The sequence below is a fragment of the Microtus oregoni genome, unplaced genomic scaffold, assembly GCF_018167655.1.
Source record: "Microtus oregoni isolate MIOR12 unplaced genomic scaffold, Mior012 000013F_ref0000133, whole genome shotgun sequence".
NCBI classification, from domain to species: Eukaryota; Metazoa; Chordata; class Mammalia; order Rodentia; family Cricetidae; genus Microtus; species Microtus oregoni.
The window spans coordinates 6,176,456-6,195,933 of record NW_024543072.1 but is presented as its reverse complement, the minus strand read 5'-3'; the positions used below and the strand labels follow the sequence as shown (position 1 = coordinate 6,195,933).

The 19,478-nt window shown below is 45.0% G+C and overlaps 1 protein-coding gene and 1 pseudogene across 4 annotated transcripts in view; one reads left to right on the top strand and one right to left on the bottom strand.

Annotated features, from left to right (window-relative positions):
* The window catches only part of Arhgef3 (Rho guanine nucleotide exchange factor 3), a 283,256-nt gene extending 265,304 nt beyond the window's left edge, over window positions 1-17,952 (top strand). For all 4 annotated transcript variants that reach the window (XM_041662549.1, XM_041662551.1, XM_041662550.1 and 1 more), the window contains 4 exons: window positions 3,986-4,243; window positions 9,887-10,057; window positions 12,579-12,765; window positions 15,756-17,952. In XM_041662549.1, coding sequence (XP_041518483.1) covers window positions 3,986-4,243; window positions 9,887-10,057; window positions 12,579-12,765; window positions 15,756-16,102 — 963 coding nt within the window. In that variant the 3' untranslated portion in view covers window positions 16,103-17,952. The remainder of the gene's footprint in view (window positions 1-3,985; window positions 4,244-9,886; window positions 10,058-12,578; window positions 12,766-15,755) is intronic.
* On the bottom strand, window positions 14,126-14,750 carry LOC121455040 (annotated as a pseudogene).
* Window positions 17,953-19,478: the final 1,526 nt, after the last annotated feature.

The window sequence follows — 19,478 nt, the reverse complement described above, 5'->3', positions numbered from 1 at the left end:
CACAGCAGCAGTGAGTGAGTTACTTGCTCAGCTCCTAAGTGTTAGATGACTTGATGTCTCTTTAAACAGACTCTCAAGAATTTGGGATGGGGCTGGTAAGATGGTTCTGGCCTCCAGGGGCACCAGCACTCATATGCACATACCTCTCCCTTTGAGTTCCAGGACAGCCTAAGCCCAGTGAGACTGAATCTTAACCAATAACAGCCCAACAAAACAAAAGATAGTCATGATAGCCTGTGCTCACCACTTCTTAATCAGAGGGCAATCTGTGAAGTGTTTTATATAGCTTGTCTCAATAAGGGGGACAGGGAGGCCTTCACTCTACAAATTCTGAGAGTGGAGAAGCTGAGGTTCAGAGCCACAAACAACTGTCCACGTTTGTTTTTTAAACTAATGCTGCATTCCCAGAGTCTGTTTTTTTTTTAATTTTGTTTTTAAGCACCAAGCTCTTGCCTCATTTTTAAAGAAAATTAGATTGTATACATTTTGAGTCATGCCCAGGAAATGAGCACCTTGTCAGGTGTGAACAAAAGAGCAGAGCCGAAGGTAGTTGCCATGGTAGCCAGTGGCAGGATCAGAGAAAGCAATGGCCCGTTGCACAGTGTGGCCAGAGTTCCTGGGTAGTTCATATCTGATGGTTACCACTGATTTGCTTCTCCTTAATGCAAACGTGGCTCATTTCCAGGTCTTTAGAGAGGCAAGGAAGGGGAAGTGAAATGAAGAGAGCCTGAGGTGCTTTTGAACTCAGCATCTCATCAGTACTTCAAAATACATGGTTTGGGTTTTGTTCATTGTCTGAGGTTTCTGTCCTGCCTGGTTCCCACAGTTGTTAAGTCCCAAAGAAATTACACAGAGATCTACATTAGTTATAAACTGATTGGCTCATTAGCTCAGGCTTCTTATTAACTCTTATAACTTATATTAGCCCATTATTCTTGTCCATGCTAGCCACATGGCTCCGTACCTTATTCAGCGAGGCAGTCACATCTTACTTCTTCTGTGGCTGGATCATGACTGCAGACTAGGACTTCCTTCTTCCCAGCATTCTCCTGTTCTCATTAACCCGCCTCTACTTCCTGTCTGGTTGTCCCACCTTTCTGGCTACTGGCCAATCAACGTTTTTATTAAAATACAATTGACAGGGTACAAACCATTGTCCCACAGCAGTTTTGTTTTTGTTCTTTTGTTTTTCAAGACAGGGTTTCTCTGTAGCTTTGGAGCCTGTTTTGGAACTAGCTCTTGTAGACCAGGTTGGCCTCGAACTTAGAGATCCGCCTGTCTCTGCCTCTAGAGTGCTGGGATTAAAAGCATGCGCCACCACTGCCTGGCTCAAAATATACGGATGAGCAGAGAATTTCTGAAGCTGTTTTTAACACAAATCAAAAGTTGTTGTGTGTGTTTGTGAAAGTGGAAGGAAGAAAGACATTCCCAGAAATGTTAACTCAGCAATGAATCTTTTATAAATACTCCTTCTCTGGCAACTTTTTCTACTCTGTGATGAGGAAATAATTTCAATAAGAAGTGTAAAAGTCATGGAAGGATATCTAAAGACTTCAAACACTACCACCCGTGTTTTTGTTGACTTGTTCCTTTGGGTTTTTGTTGTTGTTATTTTTACATGTATTTGCATTTTTGTATATATGAAAATATATATTTTTGTATATACATATATAAGCATATGTGTGCCCAGAGGACAACTCTTAGGAGTCTGTTCTCTTGTGTGTAGAAATCAGAGGTTAGCTCAGGAGAGGACTTACCATAGGTCCTGCAGATCAGGCTCAGGCCTTCGGGCTTAGCAGGAAGTTTCTGGCTGCGTCTTTGTTTGGCTTCTGAGACAGAATCACAGTGTGTAGTCCAGGCTGATCTTGAATTCACTCAGACAGCTCTTGAACGTTAATCAGTTCCCGCCTCAGACTCTGTGGTGCTAGGATGATATGTGTGAGCCACCACACCCAGTTTTGTTTTGTTTGGGGTTTTTATTTGTTATTGATTCTGCCATTGTCTTTGTGAGCATTGCTCCCAAACCATCAACTTTGTTACAATCCATTAACCTTTAATTTACTTGTTCATCCATAATATAGACTCTGTTGTTTAATGGGTACAATGCAAAGCCACATGCATACAGAAAGAAAAGACTCCTTTGTCCCTGTCTCTCACTGAATGCTGCAGAGGGGTGTTGTGGTAGACACACACACAGTCTCTTCATTGGTTTCCAGAGGAGGACGCTGCAGCTGGGTGACTGGCTGCACAGTACTGCTGCGGGCAGCTGCCCAAGCATGTCAGCCTAGGGCGCTGTTAGGAGGGAGGAGTACCAGACTGGGGTGAGAGGCTCTTACTTGAGTCTCTGATGTGGTGTTTACCCAGTGTGACTGATGGACGCATCAGGGAAATTGGCGTTTTTGCTGGAATGAAGGCAGTGGGGTTAACACATTCCAGGTTAGGCTGAAACTATTCTTGCATGATAGTGTGATGTGATCTGGAAGATGGTGCCAAAAACCTTTCCTGGCCTGCCAGAGCTCATTGAGAAGATTTTAACAAATAATTCCTAAACTATTTTCTTTTTCCTAATCATACTATTGCTTCAAATTCTTGAGGCCCCTAATAATTGGGCCACCTTGGAAATTTGTGTACTGAGCAACACAAAGGCCTAGGTTGTGAGTTTGATCCTTGCTTTCTATGTATACCACTAAGTCTTCTAGAAAAGTCTCTTTAAATAATCCTAAAATAAATTCTGCTTTAAAAAAAATGAAAGGAGATAAGGCTGGAGATGTGGCTCAGTGATTAAATGTGCTCGCTACTCTTCCAGAGGAAGGTTCCAGAACTCCCATTAGATAGATCACGGTTGCACGTTCCTGGGGTCTGAACCTGCCTCTGGCTTCCAGAGGTCCCAGCAGACAGTGAGACACAGAGACCAGCAAATGCATACACAGACACAAAAATAAAAATTCTCACAATTAAATCGATTTTTAAAAATTAAAAGGGCTCTGGGGAGATGGTTCGGTAGGCATGGTGTAGCAGGGTGAGGATCTGTGTTTGAATCCCCAGATTTGTGTAAAACCAGGCTCATGTGTCTGTGACCCCAGTCCTACAGTGCTGGGAGGTGGAAATGCGAGAATTCTCAGAAGCTCACAAACCCGCAAGCCTATAGTCCCAGAACAGCCGCAGCAGGCCGAGAGACCCTGTCTAAGATGCGCACCAACACCTGGGGCTGTCCTCTGCTCTCTACATATGTGCTGTGCCACACGTGTGTCCCCTCCCAGACACACACATCATCTACACAGAGAGACATATATGTCACACATAGAATTTTAGAACAATGTATGTGGCGCCTGAGGAACGATAGCCAAGGTTGTCTCTTGTCCTCCAAACACATATGAACACAAAAAAATAGACATAAAATGAAATTAATTCATAACTTCTGCCTTACCTGCCCCACTGAGTGCCTTGAAAGGGTTGGAGAAATTCTGAGACTGGGGTGTAGCTCAGGGGTAGAACTTTAAGCATGCATGGGGCCTTGGGTTCAGTCCCAAGCACTAACACACACACACACACACCACAAACAAACAAAAACCCTGTTCTATATGCTTCTACAATACTGTTTTTTTTTTCTAGCTTAAGTTGCTAAACAAAGCTGAAGAATTTTGATAAGCCAGGCGGTGGTGGCGCACGCCTTTAATCCCAGCACTCGGGAGGCAGAGGCAGGCAGATCTCTATGAGTTCGAGGTCTAGAAGAACTAGTTCCAGGACAGGAACCAAAAAAAAAAAAAAAAAAAAAAAGCTACAGAGAAACCCGGTCTTGAAAAATCAAAAAAAAAAAAAAAGAGGAATGTAAAACTAAGAAAATGGCATGATTGTGTCTTGTATGTCATTTTGAAGATTGCACTGGTGGGTTTCCTCTGCCCTTCCATGCTGACCAGGTCTGGAGACTGCTTTGGTGTCTAACAGTGACGCTGACACCCAGCCTTCCCTTCTGTTTCCTTCTCAGCTGCCCTGCCTCAGCTCCTATGACAGCTACTGCAGCAATCAAGTCGCTGCTAAAGCCCTCCTGGACCACAAGAAGCAAGACCACAGAGTCCAGGACTTCCTTCAGCGCTGCTTAGAATCCCCCTTCAGCCGCAAACTAGATCTCTGGAATTTCCTTGATATTCCTAGGAGCCGTCTAGTGAAATACCCGCTGCTGCTTCGAGAAATCCTGAGGCACACACCAAACGATAACCCAGATCAGCAGCACTTGGAAGAAGCTGTGAGTTTGCCTGTTTACTGTTCTCTTCCTGCGCTGCTCTCCAGAATGGCTAGGGTTGGGTCAGTAGGTACTGAACGCATGGGGCCCAGCAATCTTGGACTTTTTTTTTCCTTTGGTTTCTTTTCCTTACCCGATTCTAGTTCCTCATCCATAAAACAACATGTTTACATAAAGTAGCTTAGGATCCATTTGGTTCTAAAACCTCTCTTACCAATTGTGTGTGTATGTGTGCGTGTGTTTGTTTCTTTGTTTAACTGGCTTCAAACGTATGGTCAGTCCTGATCCTCCAGTCTCGGCCTCCCAAACGCTAGGATTATGGGTATGTGCTGCCATACCCAGCTCAGGTTTTACACTGTTCTTGATGACTTTTTATGCCACTCCAATCCAGTATTAGAATTGCAGACTGTGAGAACTAAGATCTTTCTGGAGATTTAAATGAAAATGTTTTATTTAGTAAGAAAATGGGAATTGGCTTCTAGCTAGACCAGAGGTCATTTGTGAAGGGTCACCTGGTTAAGATCTAGCTCCCGTCTGCACCCAAGTGCAGGAGGGTGCCTGATCAACCTCCTAGTGGCCACCACACCCTCATTCAGAAAATGTTTACTGAGCATGGGCTGGGTGAGTGTCTGTGCTGTCAGCACTAGAGAGGCAGGAGCCTTTCAAGTTTGAGGGCATTCTGTGCTATATAGCAAGTTAAAAACCAGCTCTTCAGCTGGGTGGTGGTGGAGCATGCCTTTAATCCCAGCACTCGGGAGGCAGAGGCAGGCAGATCTCTGTGAGTTTGAGGCCAGCCTGGTATACAAGAGCTAGTTCCAGGACAGGCTCCAAAGCTACAGAGAAACCCTGTCTCGAAAAAACAGCTCTTTGTGGGATTATGGGTATGCATCACTTAATGGGGCTTAACACCACCGCTCCCTGGTCTGGTTTTTCACAACTTTGAACCTGGACTTCCTTTCCACTGGCTCCCCATTGCCTCCATCAAGATGGTCTTGACTTTGTGTTCAACAGAGTAATATGTTCAGGACTATACTGTGATAAAGTGGGTTTGAACCCTGCATCCTAACAACTTTAATCACATGACATGGAAAATCTTGAGTTGATTTGATCCCCTGTCTGAAGCAGACCTGAACCCTCTCTCAAAACCAAACAATACTCACCATCAAAAAGAGGGCTAGTGCCGGGCGGTGGTGGCGCACGCCTTTAATCCCAGCACTCGGGAGGCAGAGGCAGGCGGATCTCTGTGAGTTCGAGACCAGCCTGGTCTACAAGAGCTAGTTCCAGGACAGGTTCCAAAACCACAGAGAAACCCTGTCTCAAAAAAAAAAAAGAGGGCTAGTAAGATGGCCATACAAGTCATATATAGTGACCTAAATTCAATCCCCAGAACCTAATTTGGAAGAAGAGACCCAACTCCTGAAAGTTGTCCAACCTCCACTTGGGTACCATGGCACACACGTGCCTACACAAAACACACATATATACATATAGCCGGAAGTTTCTGTCCCACCTGGTCCAGTAGCCATTCAGTCCCAAAGAAACACACAGAGGCCTATATTAATTATAAACTATTTTGCCTGTTAGTTCAGGTTTATTATTAACTAGCGTTTACAACTTGAATTAACCCATAAGTCTTTTTTATTATTTTATTTTATTTTGGTTTTTCGAGACAGGGTTTCTCTGTAGCTTTGGAGCATGTCCAGGAACTTGATCTGTTGACCAGGCTTGTCTCAAACTTTCAGAGTTCTGCCTGTCTCTGCCTCCCAAGTGCTGGGATTAAAGGCGTGCACCACCATCGTCCAGCTTAACCCATAATTCTTGTCTATGTTTAATCATGTGGCTTGGTATCTTTTCTTAGTGGAGCATTCTCATCTTGCTTTCTCTGCGTCTGGCTGGTGACTGTGTCTCTGCCTTTCCTCTTTCCAGAATTCCCCTACTCTGGTTGCTCCACTTATACTCCCTGCTGGCTACTAGCCATTCAGCATTTTATTAAACTAATATGAGTGACAAATTTTTACAGTGTACAAGAGCATTCTCACAGCACGCACATGCACACACATATACACATCCTTTTTTTTAAATGGTAGGATGATGAAGACTTAGAAGAGCAACTCAACATGCTCTTTTCTGACCTAGCACAATAATAGGAACATTTATGTCGGTATTTTGGGAATCAGAAGCCTGAGCCCACTGATTAAGCCAGTCATCTCCCAGAGAAGAGTTTCAGTAGGTAGTAACAACAATAGTACAATCACTGATATTTATCAAGTGCCCAGTAAATTGACTTTATATAATTGCCTTACAGACTGTTAGATCTCACTTAACACTCATTGCAACTTGTGAGACATCTCCAAATCCTGTATCTGCTGCTTTACAGTCCTGTTCAGTGAGTAGAAAGTTAGTCATGTCTTTGAGCCCTTCTTGCCTTGGGAACTGCAGAGAGCTGTCTTGTCTTGGAAACTTGGTGACGGGACCTCACTGTTACAAAACTGGTCCAGGAGCCTCCACAGCGGAATGGGGAAGAGTGAGGACAGACTCTTGGTACATGAGACACACAGTGTCTGACAGACTCATCATACAGAGACCAGGCCCTGTTCTTAGCACAGAGAGTGGGATCATAGACGTAGGGGATAAGCCCCCTCTCACATTGTCTGTTCTAATTGCTGGGAAGAGCAATCAAGTTTCTTCCTCTCCATAGCTCATCCCTGTGAGTGGATGGTCTGCAGGAATACCACCAGCAGGGAGCCCCAACCACTCTCAGTAGCTATTTGTGTGAATCGTGTGAGCCTGTGCTCAGTTTTACTGTGAAGATTTCTTCTTTTTAAAACACAGCATTTAAAACATACTGACCTCTTTTTTAAGTGAGCTGGTTTGAATACAGAAACAAACAGCTAGGGGTGATTGCAACATGAGGGGATATGCTAGTTACCCATTTCCTTGTTCATAAAATGTAAAGCCTTCAAGAGCCGAGCCTGCACCTGATGGTCAGGGCAGGCGTGGGCATGAAGTGTGTGTAAACTCTCATTTGGAAGTGTCTGCAAGGCTTCTACCTGCCCATTTCCACAGTTGAGTCTGTATTCTCTCCTCTCCTGTTCACAACCCATGTAGCATATACCAGATGGAATGTCTTTAGTCCTGTACTGTTGGGCACATTATGAATGTGTTTGATAAACACAGAAATCCATAGTACCACACTTGACTTGACCACACATTCCTGAATAATTTTCCCATCCACGCAAAGGGGAAAAATAGTCGAATGAGTAATTCTTTTCTACGCCAAGGGAGTTGACTCCGTTTACCCCATGACTCAATCTAAAGATGGGGCTGGCTTTCCGTGCAGGCAGAAACTACTTTGTCATGACTAGGATTTCTTAATGTGTTTTTAGAAGGTGTTAGAACTGCCCCCTAGAAGAACTTCCTTATTTTATCTTATTGATTAATTGAGACAAGGTCTCATGTGGCAGAGTCTGGCTTTGAACTTCTGACCCTCCAGCCTTTGCCTCCCAAGTACTGGGTGGGATTAGATATATATACCACCAAAGAGAAGTTCTTAAAACAGAACTTTGACTACCAGGTATTTAGTGATTTAAAATGTAAGGATTGTGCCAGGCAGTGGTGGCACACACCTTTAATCTCAACACTCAGGAGGCTTAGGCAGGCAGATCTCTGTGAGTTTGAGACCAGCCTGATCTACAAAGTGAGGCCCAGGACAGCCAGGGATACACAGAGAAACCATCTTGAACCTCCCCCACCTACAAAAAAATCTAAGGATTGTGGCAGCCAGAGAATGATCCTGCCAACCATTTCTCCCTAAAACAGCCTTGCTTTTGATGCAGCTGCAGGGGGCACTTCCATTCCTGGTTCATGTCAGGAGCTGCTAAGTGGATAGCATTGTCACACAAGTAACTAGATGGACAGGGTGTTGGCTCCTTACAGTTGTGTTTCTCATTGTTTCCCTTTTCCAAAAAGTTCTTGCCTTCAGTTTGAACCCTAGCAAGATGTATAACAACACATGTAATTATAACACACAACCGCTGTGACTGTTCGTTACTGTCGGTTTACTGTATGTAACTAGAACTCTCGGAAATCACGCAGAATAAAGCTCCGTCAAGACCCGGTGTAAAAAGGCCAGAGCCTCGGGGTACCGGGTTATACAACACAAAACTCTGTGTTTTGTGGGTTGAAGTGGATTCAGAGTGTGGAGTCATGCTGCTAGCTGCGTTGCTTTGCCTGTGAATATTTTGTCACGTACCAGAGAAAGAAGCTGCGTGAAAGTGGTCGGAGCTGCTCGAGGAACCACTGTAGCATTTGAGTTTGTAACTCTTCGCATGACATGCCGCCTGCTCGGTTCCTGAGTTAAATTAGGAAGTGAGCCTATTATATCTGTGGTGAGGACCGCTCTAGTTCTGCTGGGCGCTTGCAGGGAACTCAGCTATCCCAGTGCAGCTAGTAAATAGTTCAGTGATAAGAAGCCATGGCTATTACCGCTGAGGCCTTCATCAAAGGGATGCGTGGATTCCACCATCTGCTGAAGACATAGAAAGGTCAAGGAGTTAAACCATTAAGCAACTGTTCAGATGCCTCCTCTTTGATTTGGATCCATTCAGTTCTGTTCCATTTGGGTTGGTTCGGTTTGGTTTGCATTTGGTGCTGAATGTTTGCCTGGTGTTGGTTTCTTGAAACAGGGTCTCATTATGGACTGGCCTAGGAACTTGCCTTGCAACCCAAGCTGGTCTCAAACATCCTCCTCATGGTCTTCCTGCCTCAGCGTCCTGAATGTTAGGATTATAGGCACATGAAACATCCAAAGACTACTTTCTATCTCTGCCGCTCAGATAACGCTAAGCATCACTTTAGATTTGCTCGTGTCTTGGGTGGGGTTCTGCTGCTGTGGTCAGCACCATGACTAAAGCCAACATGGGCAGAAAAGAGTTTATTTCACCTTCCGGGTCATAAATCCATAACCGAGGGAAGCCAGGGCAAGAATCTGGAGGCAAGGACGGGAGTAGAAACCTTGCAGGGGTGCTCCTTACTGGCTTGCTCCCCATAACTTGCTCAGCCTGCTTTCTTACACAACTCTGGACCACCTGCCCAGGGGTGGCACCACCCACAAGGGCTGGGCCCACTCACATCAATCAGTAATCAAGAAAATGCCCCATAGGCTTGACTGCAGGCCAATCTGGCAAGGGCATTTCTCCATTGAGGTCCCTCTTCCCATATGAATCTAGCTTGTGTCAAGTTGACGGAACACTAGCCAGTATAGTATATGATACAAATATATATATATATATATATATATATATATATATATATATGCTTAAATTATAGACAAATCTAATAAGAGTATATTAACCGTAGCTGGAAACTATGGTGCATAGTAAGCAGGTAGATCTTTGTGAGTTCGAGGCCAGCCTGGGCTACATAGTGAGTTCTAAGACAGCCAGGGCTTCATAGTGTAAGACTCTATCCCCCCCCCCCCACACACACACACAAAGCTTTATTTTCCCCCTTCCCCACAGTGGCCACATAGGTAGCTCTCCACACTGGATGCAGCAGTGTCTGTGTAGCCTCGAGGCTGGCTCTAAGCCTGTGGCTGTGGGTGGTTGGCTTACTTACCCCATTTTTTACTTTTCTTTGTTTCTATAGATAAACATCATTCAGGGTATCGTGGCAGAAATCAACACCAAGACTGGGGAATCGGAATGCCGTTATTACAAAGAGCGACTTCTTTACTTGGAAGAAGGTCAGAAAGATTCCCTGATTGACAGCTCAAGGGTCCTGTGTTGTCACGGCGAACTGAAAAATAACCGGGGTGTGGTAAGTAGTTCCTCTCCCCAGGGCCTTACCCTGGTGCTTCCCCTACCCCTAGCTCCCCGCCCCCACTCCAGCTTTTTTTTTTTTTTTTTTTTGCGGCGTTAGGAGTTTTACCCAGTTACTGCAACTAGGCAAGCACTCTGCCACTGAATACATTTCTAGCCTGAGTCTCAATTAAGTTGTCCCAACTAGCTTCAGACTAGGATGAGTCAAGCCACACTCCTGCCTCAGCCTCCCCAGCATCTGGGATTATAGGCGTACACTATATACCCCACTTTGACTGCAGAAGAGGGTGAGCGAGACCTAGTGGCCCACATCCATGATCCCAGCTACTTGGGAAACCGAAACAGGAAAATTTGAAGTTCAGAGTCCATCAGGGCTGCAGAGAGAATATGAGGTCAGCCTGATCCATTTGACAGTTTCCAGGTCAGCCCGAGTACATAGTGAAAACCTGTCTCCCAAAAAGTATTTACCTTAAAGACGTTGATTAAACTTAATGATTTTAAGAGACAACCTTTCGGCTTATGTGAGCAAGTCTGGAATTACCCCTTGTTGTTGGAGGGTAGGTTGCATAGCCTCTCATCAGGACTCCTATGGATTTGGCCGTACCATCTGTAAGGGTGCCACCGTGATCCTCCGAAGCTACTGTATGTGGACCTGCATATGTGTGAGAGAGTTACTGACTGCCAGAAAGTGATTTCCAGGAAGCAGAGAGGACTTACATGGGGGAACACTCAGTTCCTTGAAGGTTCTTTCTAGGAAGTCTTGAGAAACAGGAAGAAACATTGCTCCCCAGGAGGCAGCCCAATTTTCTTCTCAAACACCAGTGCCATGGCCTCTCTGATGGGATGGCAGAAAGATGAGCTCTACAGGCACCGGAGTTCTGAGAGTAAAGGCAGCAGTCGGGGTGGGAGGTTTGTTGGGTTTGGCTCTCACCAGAGGTGTGAACATTATTATGAACCAAGTCCTGTGTCAGGAAATAATGGCACAGAGCGAGAGCAAAGGGAGTTGATTCTCAGTGGGGACTTATAAAAGACGGATATTTTAAAAATATCGCCCCGACAATCCCGGTTCAAACTGCCTGCCTCAGCTAGAAACAAAAGTTCCTAGTCCAATGGCCCACTCCTCTCTCCTCTACCCTTAAAGGGATATCTTTAACACATTTCTACCTTCTGGGGGAGGAGGGCTGGGGAGGGGAACCTGGAGGGGCCTTTAGCTTGTTTATTTTGTGCTTTGCTGTTTTATGATCTTTGAGCATTTTAAACCCGTTATTGTTTGTTTATTTTGAAACAGAGTCTTCCCCAGGTGGCCCAGGTTTAACTCAGGCTCAATGTATAGCTCAGGCTAGCCTTAAATTTGCAATTCCCTCCACTTCCCCATTGGTAGAATTGCAACTGTGTGCCCAGCCAATCTTTTCAGATCTACATCCCCACCACCCAAGGGCTGCTAGAGTTGTTTGCCTCTGCGGTATATGGATTGTGTGTGGTAGGAGACGTGGCATGCCGTTTTTCCCCAGACAGTAAATCACTGGTGTTGCAGAACGTGCTTCCCCTACTCAAATCAAGATTCTAATGTTGACTTCCTACCCGTCCCCCTGCTGATGGCCTCTTTTAAAAGAGTCCTGGGTTGGCATCTCCACGTCCCCCTAGAAATCCAGAGCTTAGTATCCGAGCTGCGTCATTCCACCTTTTAACTCCTGAACATTTCCAAACCATGAGAAGGGTCTGGTACTTGGGGTTGGACGCCACAGATATGCTCCAGCACCACACAGGAAGCTTACTTACTCTCATTGTGTGATTTGAGGCACGCCTTCATTTTCTAAGACTTTCTGCCCCAGCTCTACACAGGCAGCTGGCTTTTATGGGCAGTGCCTTCATGTTTGAGATCAGCCATCCACCCTGTAAGCACAAGCTCTCCAGAGAACCCAGGCGTGGATGAACTTACTGAGAACATACAGGTCCTCTTTCTCTGACTCCAGCAGTGCCCCTGTCCCTCTCTGATGAGCAGAGTCCCAGCCAGAGTTGCTAGTTAAAGTTGATGGTCAGCCAGTGGTTGAAGAAACATATGGTTTTATGGGTTTTGGAAGCTAGAGCTATTATCAGGCTTTGATGTAGTCTCATCCTTTGTAGACTATTAACTTGATCACTTAGAATTATATGGAAGCCAGGAAAGCATTGATTCCGTTTCATTACCCTGTCCATACTGTCCCCATATTTTTCTCTCGGTCAAGCTGGAGGCCGTATGCGTATGGACAGGTTGTGAACTGTAATGTAAGTAGGGTTCTGGTTACAGTTAACCGTAGAAAGCCTTGCTCCAGTGGGTCCCGAAAGAGGAAGCTGTATTAAGGCGGTGGATATATGTATCTGGAAATGCTTCAAACCTGCCCACTTCTGCTTTCCTAGAAACAGATTTGAGTACACACTCAGACTCCACTATGAACCCCGTTCCTAGAGACCTCTGGCACAGAGGCCCCCAAATCCACCACTTACTACACTGTCGCTCAGGACAATCCTGTTTCTTTTAGAAACTCCATGTTTTCCTGTTTCAAGAAGTGCTTGTGATCACTCGAGCTGTCACTCACAATGAACAACTCTGCTACCAGTTGTACCGGCAGCCCATCCCGGTGAAGGACCTCATGCTGGAAGACCTGCAGGATGGAGAAGTGCGGCTGGGCGGCTCCCTGCGTGGGGCCTTCAGCAATAATGAGAGAAGTATGTGTGGGTAGCGGACTGCGGAGACATAGTGGACCATTTGAGCGTAGAAACAGAGAAGGAATGGCTGGCTAGGGAAAAGAGAACCGCCCCGGTCTTGAAGCCAAACTGTGCTCCAATGCTGACTCTTGACTTACTGATGTGCAATCAAGTTCCACCTCTGGGAGCCTCAGTTTCCCATTTGTCTGCTTTTCCTTCTGGGATTGCTTTGAGCATTAAGTAGCATCCAGTGCCTGAGCCCGTCCGTTGCAACTGCAGCTGGTGTCCCTTTTGCTCCCTGGCTCTGTCTCCTACTGCTACATGAAAGTATGCTTACTACCATACAGTCTCCGTGTGGTTGCTAGCTGCACAGTGTAAGGTGTTGTAGTTGTTCCAGTGTAGTTGCTGAAGAGGCCTAAGGAGAATCAACTAGAGGCCAACCTGGGCTTACGTAGTGAAAGCCTTACCTCAGAAGAAAATAAGAGCAAAACGAATGATGAGCTGGGGTACGTGTTCACCTGCTGCTCTATTCAGCGGGCATTTCTAATTCAGGACCTTTTTTTTTTTGAAGTGTCATTTTTAATTGAAAAGCTACCAAATGTCTAGTACAGCACCCTCATCCCAAACTAAAATCACTAGGCAACATATTCAAAGCTGAGAGTAAAAATTAAAGGGGGCAGATAATACAAAACGAGTCCTCGGATCCAATCAAGAGAGCCCAGCTGTATACAAGCTTACCAGCAGCAAAGAGGCTGGAACACAGCTTAACAACCCCACTTGCGACACTGACATCAAATTCCCTTGTTCCAGTTTCCAACTCATGAACAAAGATCATGTTTTATTAATTCTATTTCAGGATACTTCTCATAAGTTGTTTTATTTACAATGCCCATTTCCAAAGGCTCACTGAAGTTAACTGGACAACGAACTAGGCAGAAATCACTTTACAGAAAGAGGGAAAGCCCAAAATGCCACTTTCCACAGAGTTTTATTCAGAATACTGAAAAAAAAAAACAAAAGAACTTCTGCTTATAGAAGAAACTCAGCCATAGGTCAGATCTGTACCGGAACTACACATGCAGTGGGGACGAGACTGCGTTTGTCCACAGTTCTAATATTAACAATTATTTTTTAAAATAAATATTTATTTATGTGCATTGGTGATTTGCCACGGGTGTTGGGTCCCCTGGAACTAGAATTATAGACAGTTGTGAGCTGCCATGTGGGTGCTGGGAATCGAACTCGGGTCCTCTGGAAGAACAGTCGGTGCTCTTAACCGCTGAGCCATCTCTCCAGCCCCTAACGTTAACAATTATAAACAGAGCAGTACAACTAGCATGTGGAACAACCCTTCTAGTGTTACAGTGTCAGGCACAGCACTTCACTTCTCTTCACACCACTGTTCTCCTTGCGTACCTGGGCCTCGTCCTCTTTGGTAAAGTCCTTTTTGATATTGAAGGTTTTACGAATCTCTTCATATTGGCCACAGTCTTACATATGACAACAAGCAAACCTTTGATGTCTAAGTAGTTCACAGCCAGAATAAGTTCAAAAAGTGTTCCTTGGGCCTTTAATCCCAGCACAGAGGCAGGTGGATCTCTGTGAGTTCAAGGCCAGCCTGGTCTACTAGAGCTAGTTCCAGGACAGGAACCAAAAACTACGGAGAAACCCTGTCTCAAAAAATCTACACACACACACACAAAAAGTGTTCCTTGGCCAACTTTCAGGACTTCTTGGTCCCAAGCAGGAATGAATATCATCTGTCCGCTTTTCTTTGTTCTCATCATTCTCAGGGGGAGGAGGGTCATCCTTGTGATGGGTGCACCACTGGATGACCTTTGTTAGAATTGCTGCATTAACATTTAGTAAAGAACAGGATCATCATCTCCCTCATCATCCATTCCCAAATCTTCCAGCATGGTCTCGATAGTCACAGATTGTTTGACAATTTCTGCATCAACTTCAAATATCTCTCCATCAGAACTCTGCAACTTTATCAAAGGCATGGTGCTCGGTCTCAAGACCGCAGGCCCAAGGCTGTCAGCAATCACAGAGGAGGTATAAGGAGGACAAGGTTACTCCTAATACAAGACTTTTTAAAAAAAAGATTTATTTATTATATACACAGTATTCTGCCTGCATATATGCCTGCATGCCAAAAGAGGGCACCAGTTCTCATTATAGGTGGTTGTGAGCCACCATGTAGTTGCTGGGAATTGAACTCAGAACCTCTGGAAGCCATCTCTTAATCACCAAGCCATCTCTCCAGTCCCTCTAATGCAAGACTTAACTAAATAAAGGGAATGACCATGAGAAGCCATGATTTCAGCCTCTGTCAGACATTGTTATGTAGTAAGCACTGTTTTAGGTACTAATGATGCACCTTACAGTTTTGTTCCTATGGAGTGTACACTATATGATGTACGTATACTATATTCCTAATGCTGGTTAGAAAACTAAAACCCTGGGCATAGTGACAGATGCCTAGGATCTTCATCCCAACACTTAGGAGGCAGAGGCAGGTGGATCTCTATGAGTTTGCGGCTAGATTGGTCTACATGGTGAATTCCGGGCCAGCCAGAACTACATAGTGAGGCCCTGCCTTCAAATAATAATAATAATAATAATAATAATAGAATAGAGAGAGGCCGACAGGCTATTTCTCTTGCTGTTTTTCTGAGAGGGTCTTTTTAAGTTAAAATGTAATCACGTCACTTCTCCCCTTCAGTTTCCTCTCTCCAGCTCCTCCCATGTCCTCTCCAATATTCTAATATTTCTAACATTTAGGCAGCTGTAATAGCCAATCCCTTGAGGAAAACTGAGCTAGGCCTGTGCCACTCCAGTCAGCCGGGAGTGGCATCAGGGTAGAACTGAGTCCTGCATCAGTAGGAGACACTCTGCAGTCAGCGGTGTCTGGCCTGGGACCGGGGCTTAGTGCTACTCTGTGTGCTGTGGTTAGCCTGGCGAATACCTACCCATTGACTCTCCTCTCACCCCTTCTTCATTTCTAGTTAAAAATTTCTTCAGAGTCAGTTTCAAAAATGGATCCCAAAGTCAGACCCACTCACTCCAAGCCAATGACACCTTCAACAAGCAGCAATGGCTCAACTGTATCCGGCAAGCCAAAGAAACAGTTCTGTCTGCAGCTGGGCAGGCTGGGCTGCTTGACTCTGAGGGACTCCTGGGTCCTGGCACCGACACCAGGGAGCCAGAAGGAGAGACAAAACTGGAGCAGATGGACCAATCGGACAGTGCGTCAGACTGCAGTATGGACACCAGTGAGGTCAGCCTGGAATGTGAGCGGATGGAGCAGACGGACGTGTCCTGTGCAGACAGCAGGCCAGAGGAGAGCGGCTGACAGGGCTGCACCTGTGTCGTACCTGCTCGGGAGTCACATTCCACACGCAGACAGTCTGGAGAGGCACGCTGAAATACTTCTGTGCCCGTGCACATGTGTCCCTTGTGTCTGTACCTTGCCCCTCGTACTGCAATTGCCAACTACTCTGTCAGCTGGAGTCCGCAGCCACCCTTCCCCTGCTGCTCTGTCTCATAAGTGTCTGGATGAGTGGAGAGGGACTGGACAAGTTACTCTTGAGTTGTCCTACTGGGTTTTTCAAAACAGAAAGGATCTCTAAACTACTGTTCTGTGTGGACTGTGTTGACACGTCCTTTTGTCCCGTGCCTCTCTAGTGCTCTGTAACTCCCCGACTCAGTAGCCAAAGACCTGGAATAGAGATAGAGCTTTTCAGAGTAATGAGACGGCATTCAAATAGAAACCAGGAAAGTCCAGCCCTTGAAGTGAACTCGGGTTCCATGTTATTCAGCCAGAAAGCATGAAAACATCTCTGGGGGTTTCCGAGGTTTGACTTTGCAAAGGGGGAAGCTTTGTTTGAGCGCTGTGGTTTCATCCAGTGCAAGTTGAATGTGATAATCTATGAAGACATGAAACAGAAGTTGGCTTCAGTAAGAGCCAAGACAAAAGCAGCTGCTGGACAGGCCTACAATCCCAGCACTTGAAAGCAGGGACAGGAAGACCTGAAGTTCAAGAACAGCCTTGGCTATATATCAAGTTCTAGGTCAAACTGAGTTCCATAGTGAAAACAAAATCAAAAAGTTAAAAGTAGCTGCTAGTTCTGAATATTCAACTAAAATGGGAGTGGCCATGGGAGGTGTTTCTCAGGGCTAGTGACTTGACAAAGAAAGTCTAGCCTGCAACACCAGGAGAGATCCCAGGGCCAGGGAAGATCTGCCAAGGTTCTGAGTCCTGTCTGCATTATGTTCATCTGCCTCAGCCACTCCTGCTTCAGAGTGGCTCTGTTTACAAACGTGAGAGAAGGACTTGGGAGTGAGAAATGTGTCGCCATCCCCGAAGCCTCCTGTGGGAGCCACCAAAGTTGTTGTTAGTCTAGAGGGTCTTGGGATTTCCTGCTCTGCTTTTGGGCCCTGAGTTTGCATCTCTAGTTCTTGAGCTATAATCAGAATGGTGGTTAATCCCTCCTGAGGCCAATTTCATTAGCTCTGATTAACTAGGACCAGTTAGCTAGCCAAACTGGAAAGTTCTGTGTTCCAGCCTTGATTTACAGAGCAAGGATGGATAAAAAGACCTTGAAAAGTGGTTCACAAAATACACCGAACAGCTCTTTGCAAGTGTAAATACTCAGGGGACCCCGCCAGCACTAGTAGTAGTAGGAATTCTAAATTATTGCCAAAAATGTTCCTTCCTGTTAATTTCTGCATCTATCAAGTTTACAGAAAAGAAAGCAACATACAAAACGATCCCTTTATCACGTCCATGTGCCACGTGCACTGAAAGAAACTGATGTGAGTTCCCAGAAGAAAAGCAAGGGGTGTTACACTATTCTATTTCAAAGCAAATGTTATGATCACTTCTACCCTGTAAAGCAGATCTCTGTATTTATAGATTTTTACCATGGTGAATTTTTTTTTATTACAAGTTTATTTAAAACCACTTTGTTTCTTAAGTAGCCGACTTAGCAACTGAACCTGCTGCAGACAGATGGAAAGAAGGCTGAGACAGGACTGGATGGGGGAGGAACCCGGAGCTGTTCTCTGGAGAGCCACTGGCCACTCTCCCTGTCAGGGTCACTGCGGGAAGAGAGTGGATGAATGTTTTGGTGAAATGGAGACTTTTTGTATAATGGCCTTAAACTTTTCTGGAAGCATTTCAAATAAATTGCATTAAAAGTGCTTTCTTCCCCTGTGTACAGTGTGTGCTCAACCACCATCAATCAAGGTTGTTCTCTTGAAGGTCAAGGCTTTCTTTCCGAAGTTTTGCTTGCGGTTTTCCAAGTACAAACTTACCATAGAACACAGGCTTAAATAAACGGTGTGATCAGTTGACTAAAGCTGTTACCGAACATACATTTCTAAGTCTGTTTTCTCAAGCATTCTGCTTTCGTTCACTTGGTCATGTATGCATCTGTGTACAGTGTGTGTGTGTGTGTGTGTGCAGACAACCTGAAGTACTTAGTCCTCTCCATTCACTGTGTGGGTTCTGAGGATGGCAGCAAGCACCTTTACCCATTTTAGTCATCTTGCCAGCCCCCATTTATTCATTTTTAGTAACTGATTTCATCCATGCCCTTTACAAAGCCAAGTGGTCAGTTGCAATTGTCACAGAAGTGTTAAGTCTCACTGCTGATACAAGAGACTGTTGGTGAACTTTAAGCTGACAGGCGTAGTGGTGCATGCCTGCAATCCCAACATTTGGGAAGTAGAGGCAGGAGGATTCCCAAAAGTTCAAGCCCATCCTAATCTATATAGCAAGTTCCAGCCCAGCTAGGACTACATAGTGAGACCGTGTCTTGAAACAAGGGGAAGAAAGGGTAGAGGAAAGTTTCATTTTTAAACTTGTGCTGGGAGTTCAGTCTACTTGTTCACTGAAATAGTTTTATTTCTCAGAAAGTGGTTTTTCGTGAAAATGCTCAACAGGTTTAAGCTCCTAGTGACTGGTTCCAACAGTTCAATAAGACGAATGGTTAGTTTTGCCTTTATAATATGTTTCTACCATGTTCTCTAGCATACTGTTAATTCCTAGATAGTATTAACATAAATGATAAATCCAAATTTTTTTCTCAAGGGAAAATAAAAACAACTCTGCCTGTGATTCCAGCACTCTAGAAGTCGAAGCAAGAGAATTATGACAATTGAAGGCCACGCTGGGCTAGATAGTACCAGGTCAGTCAGCTGCAGAGTTAGAGAACCCAAAAGGGAGAAAAAAAAGTCCTTTTGTTATCTTTATCTTCCCTTTTGCCCTGTCTGGGTCCTCCGGAGCCACTTAGGACAGTGTCTGTTTTGCATTCCTACAGTGGCATTGGCTTGTTGCTCGTAGAGGCTGTATCTTTACTAGAGTGTTGGTTGCTTGTGCTGACATTTGGAAGAGTCAGTACAAATAACAGAAGGTTTACATGAGTTTCAATCTGCTCTGAAGATGGTACAGTTCACACAACTAAATATAATCCTTACAGTCAGGCACAATGAAAACAGCCAGAGCTGGCAATTTGGTGCAAACTTAGAATGTGGTTTCAGTTTCTGGGTTGTGGTCATTGCTGTCGACTGCTTCAGTCTCCATTCCCAGAAGTCTCTAGCAGCTAAGAATGCGAACTTCTCAAAACGACACTCTTGTTTCAGTAGACACTGCAGGGTGACAGGAAGCTGCAGCCCATCTTGGTGAGCAGCTTGTTCAACTTTATATCCTCTCCGCATCTACTTTT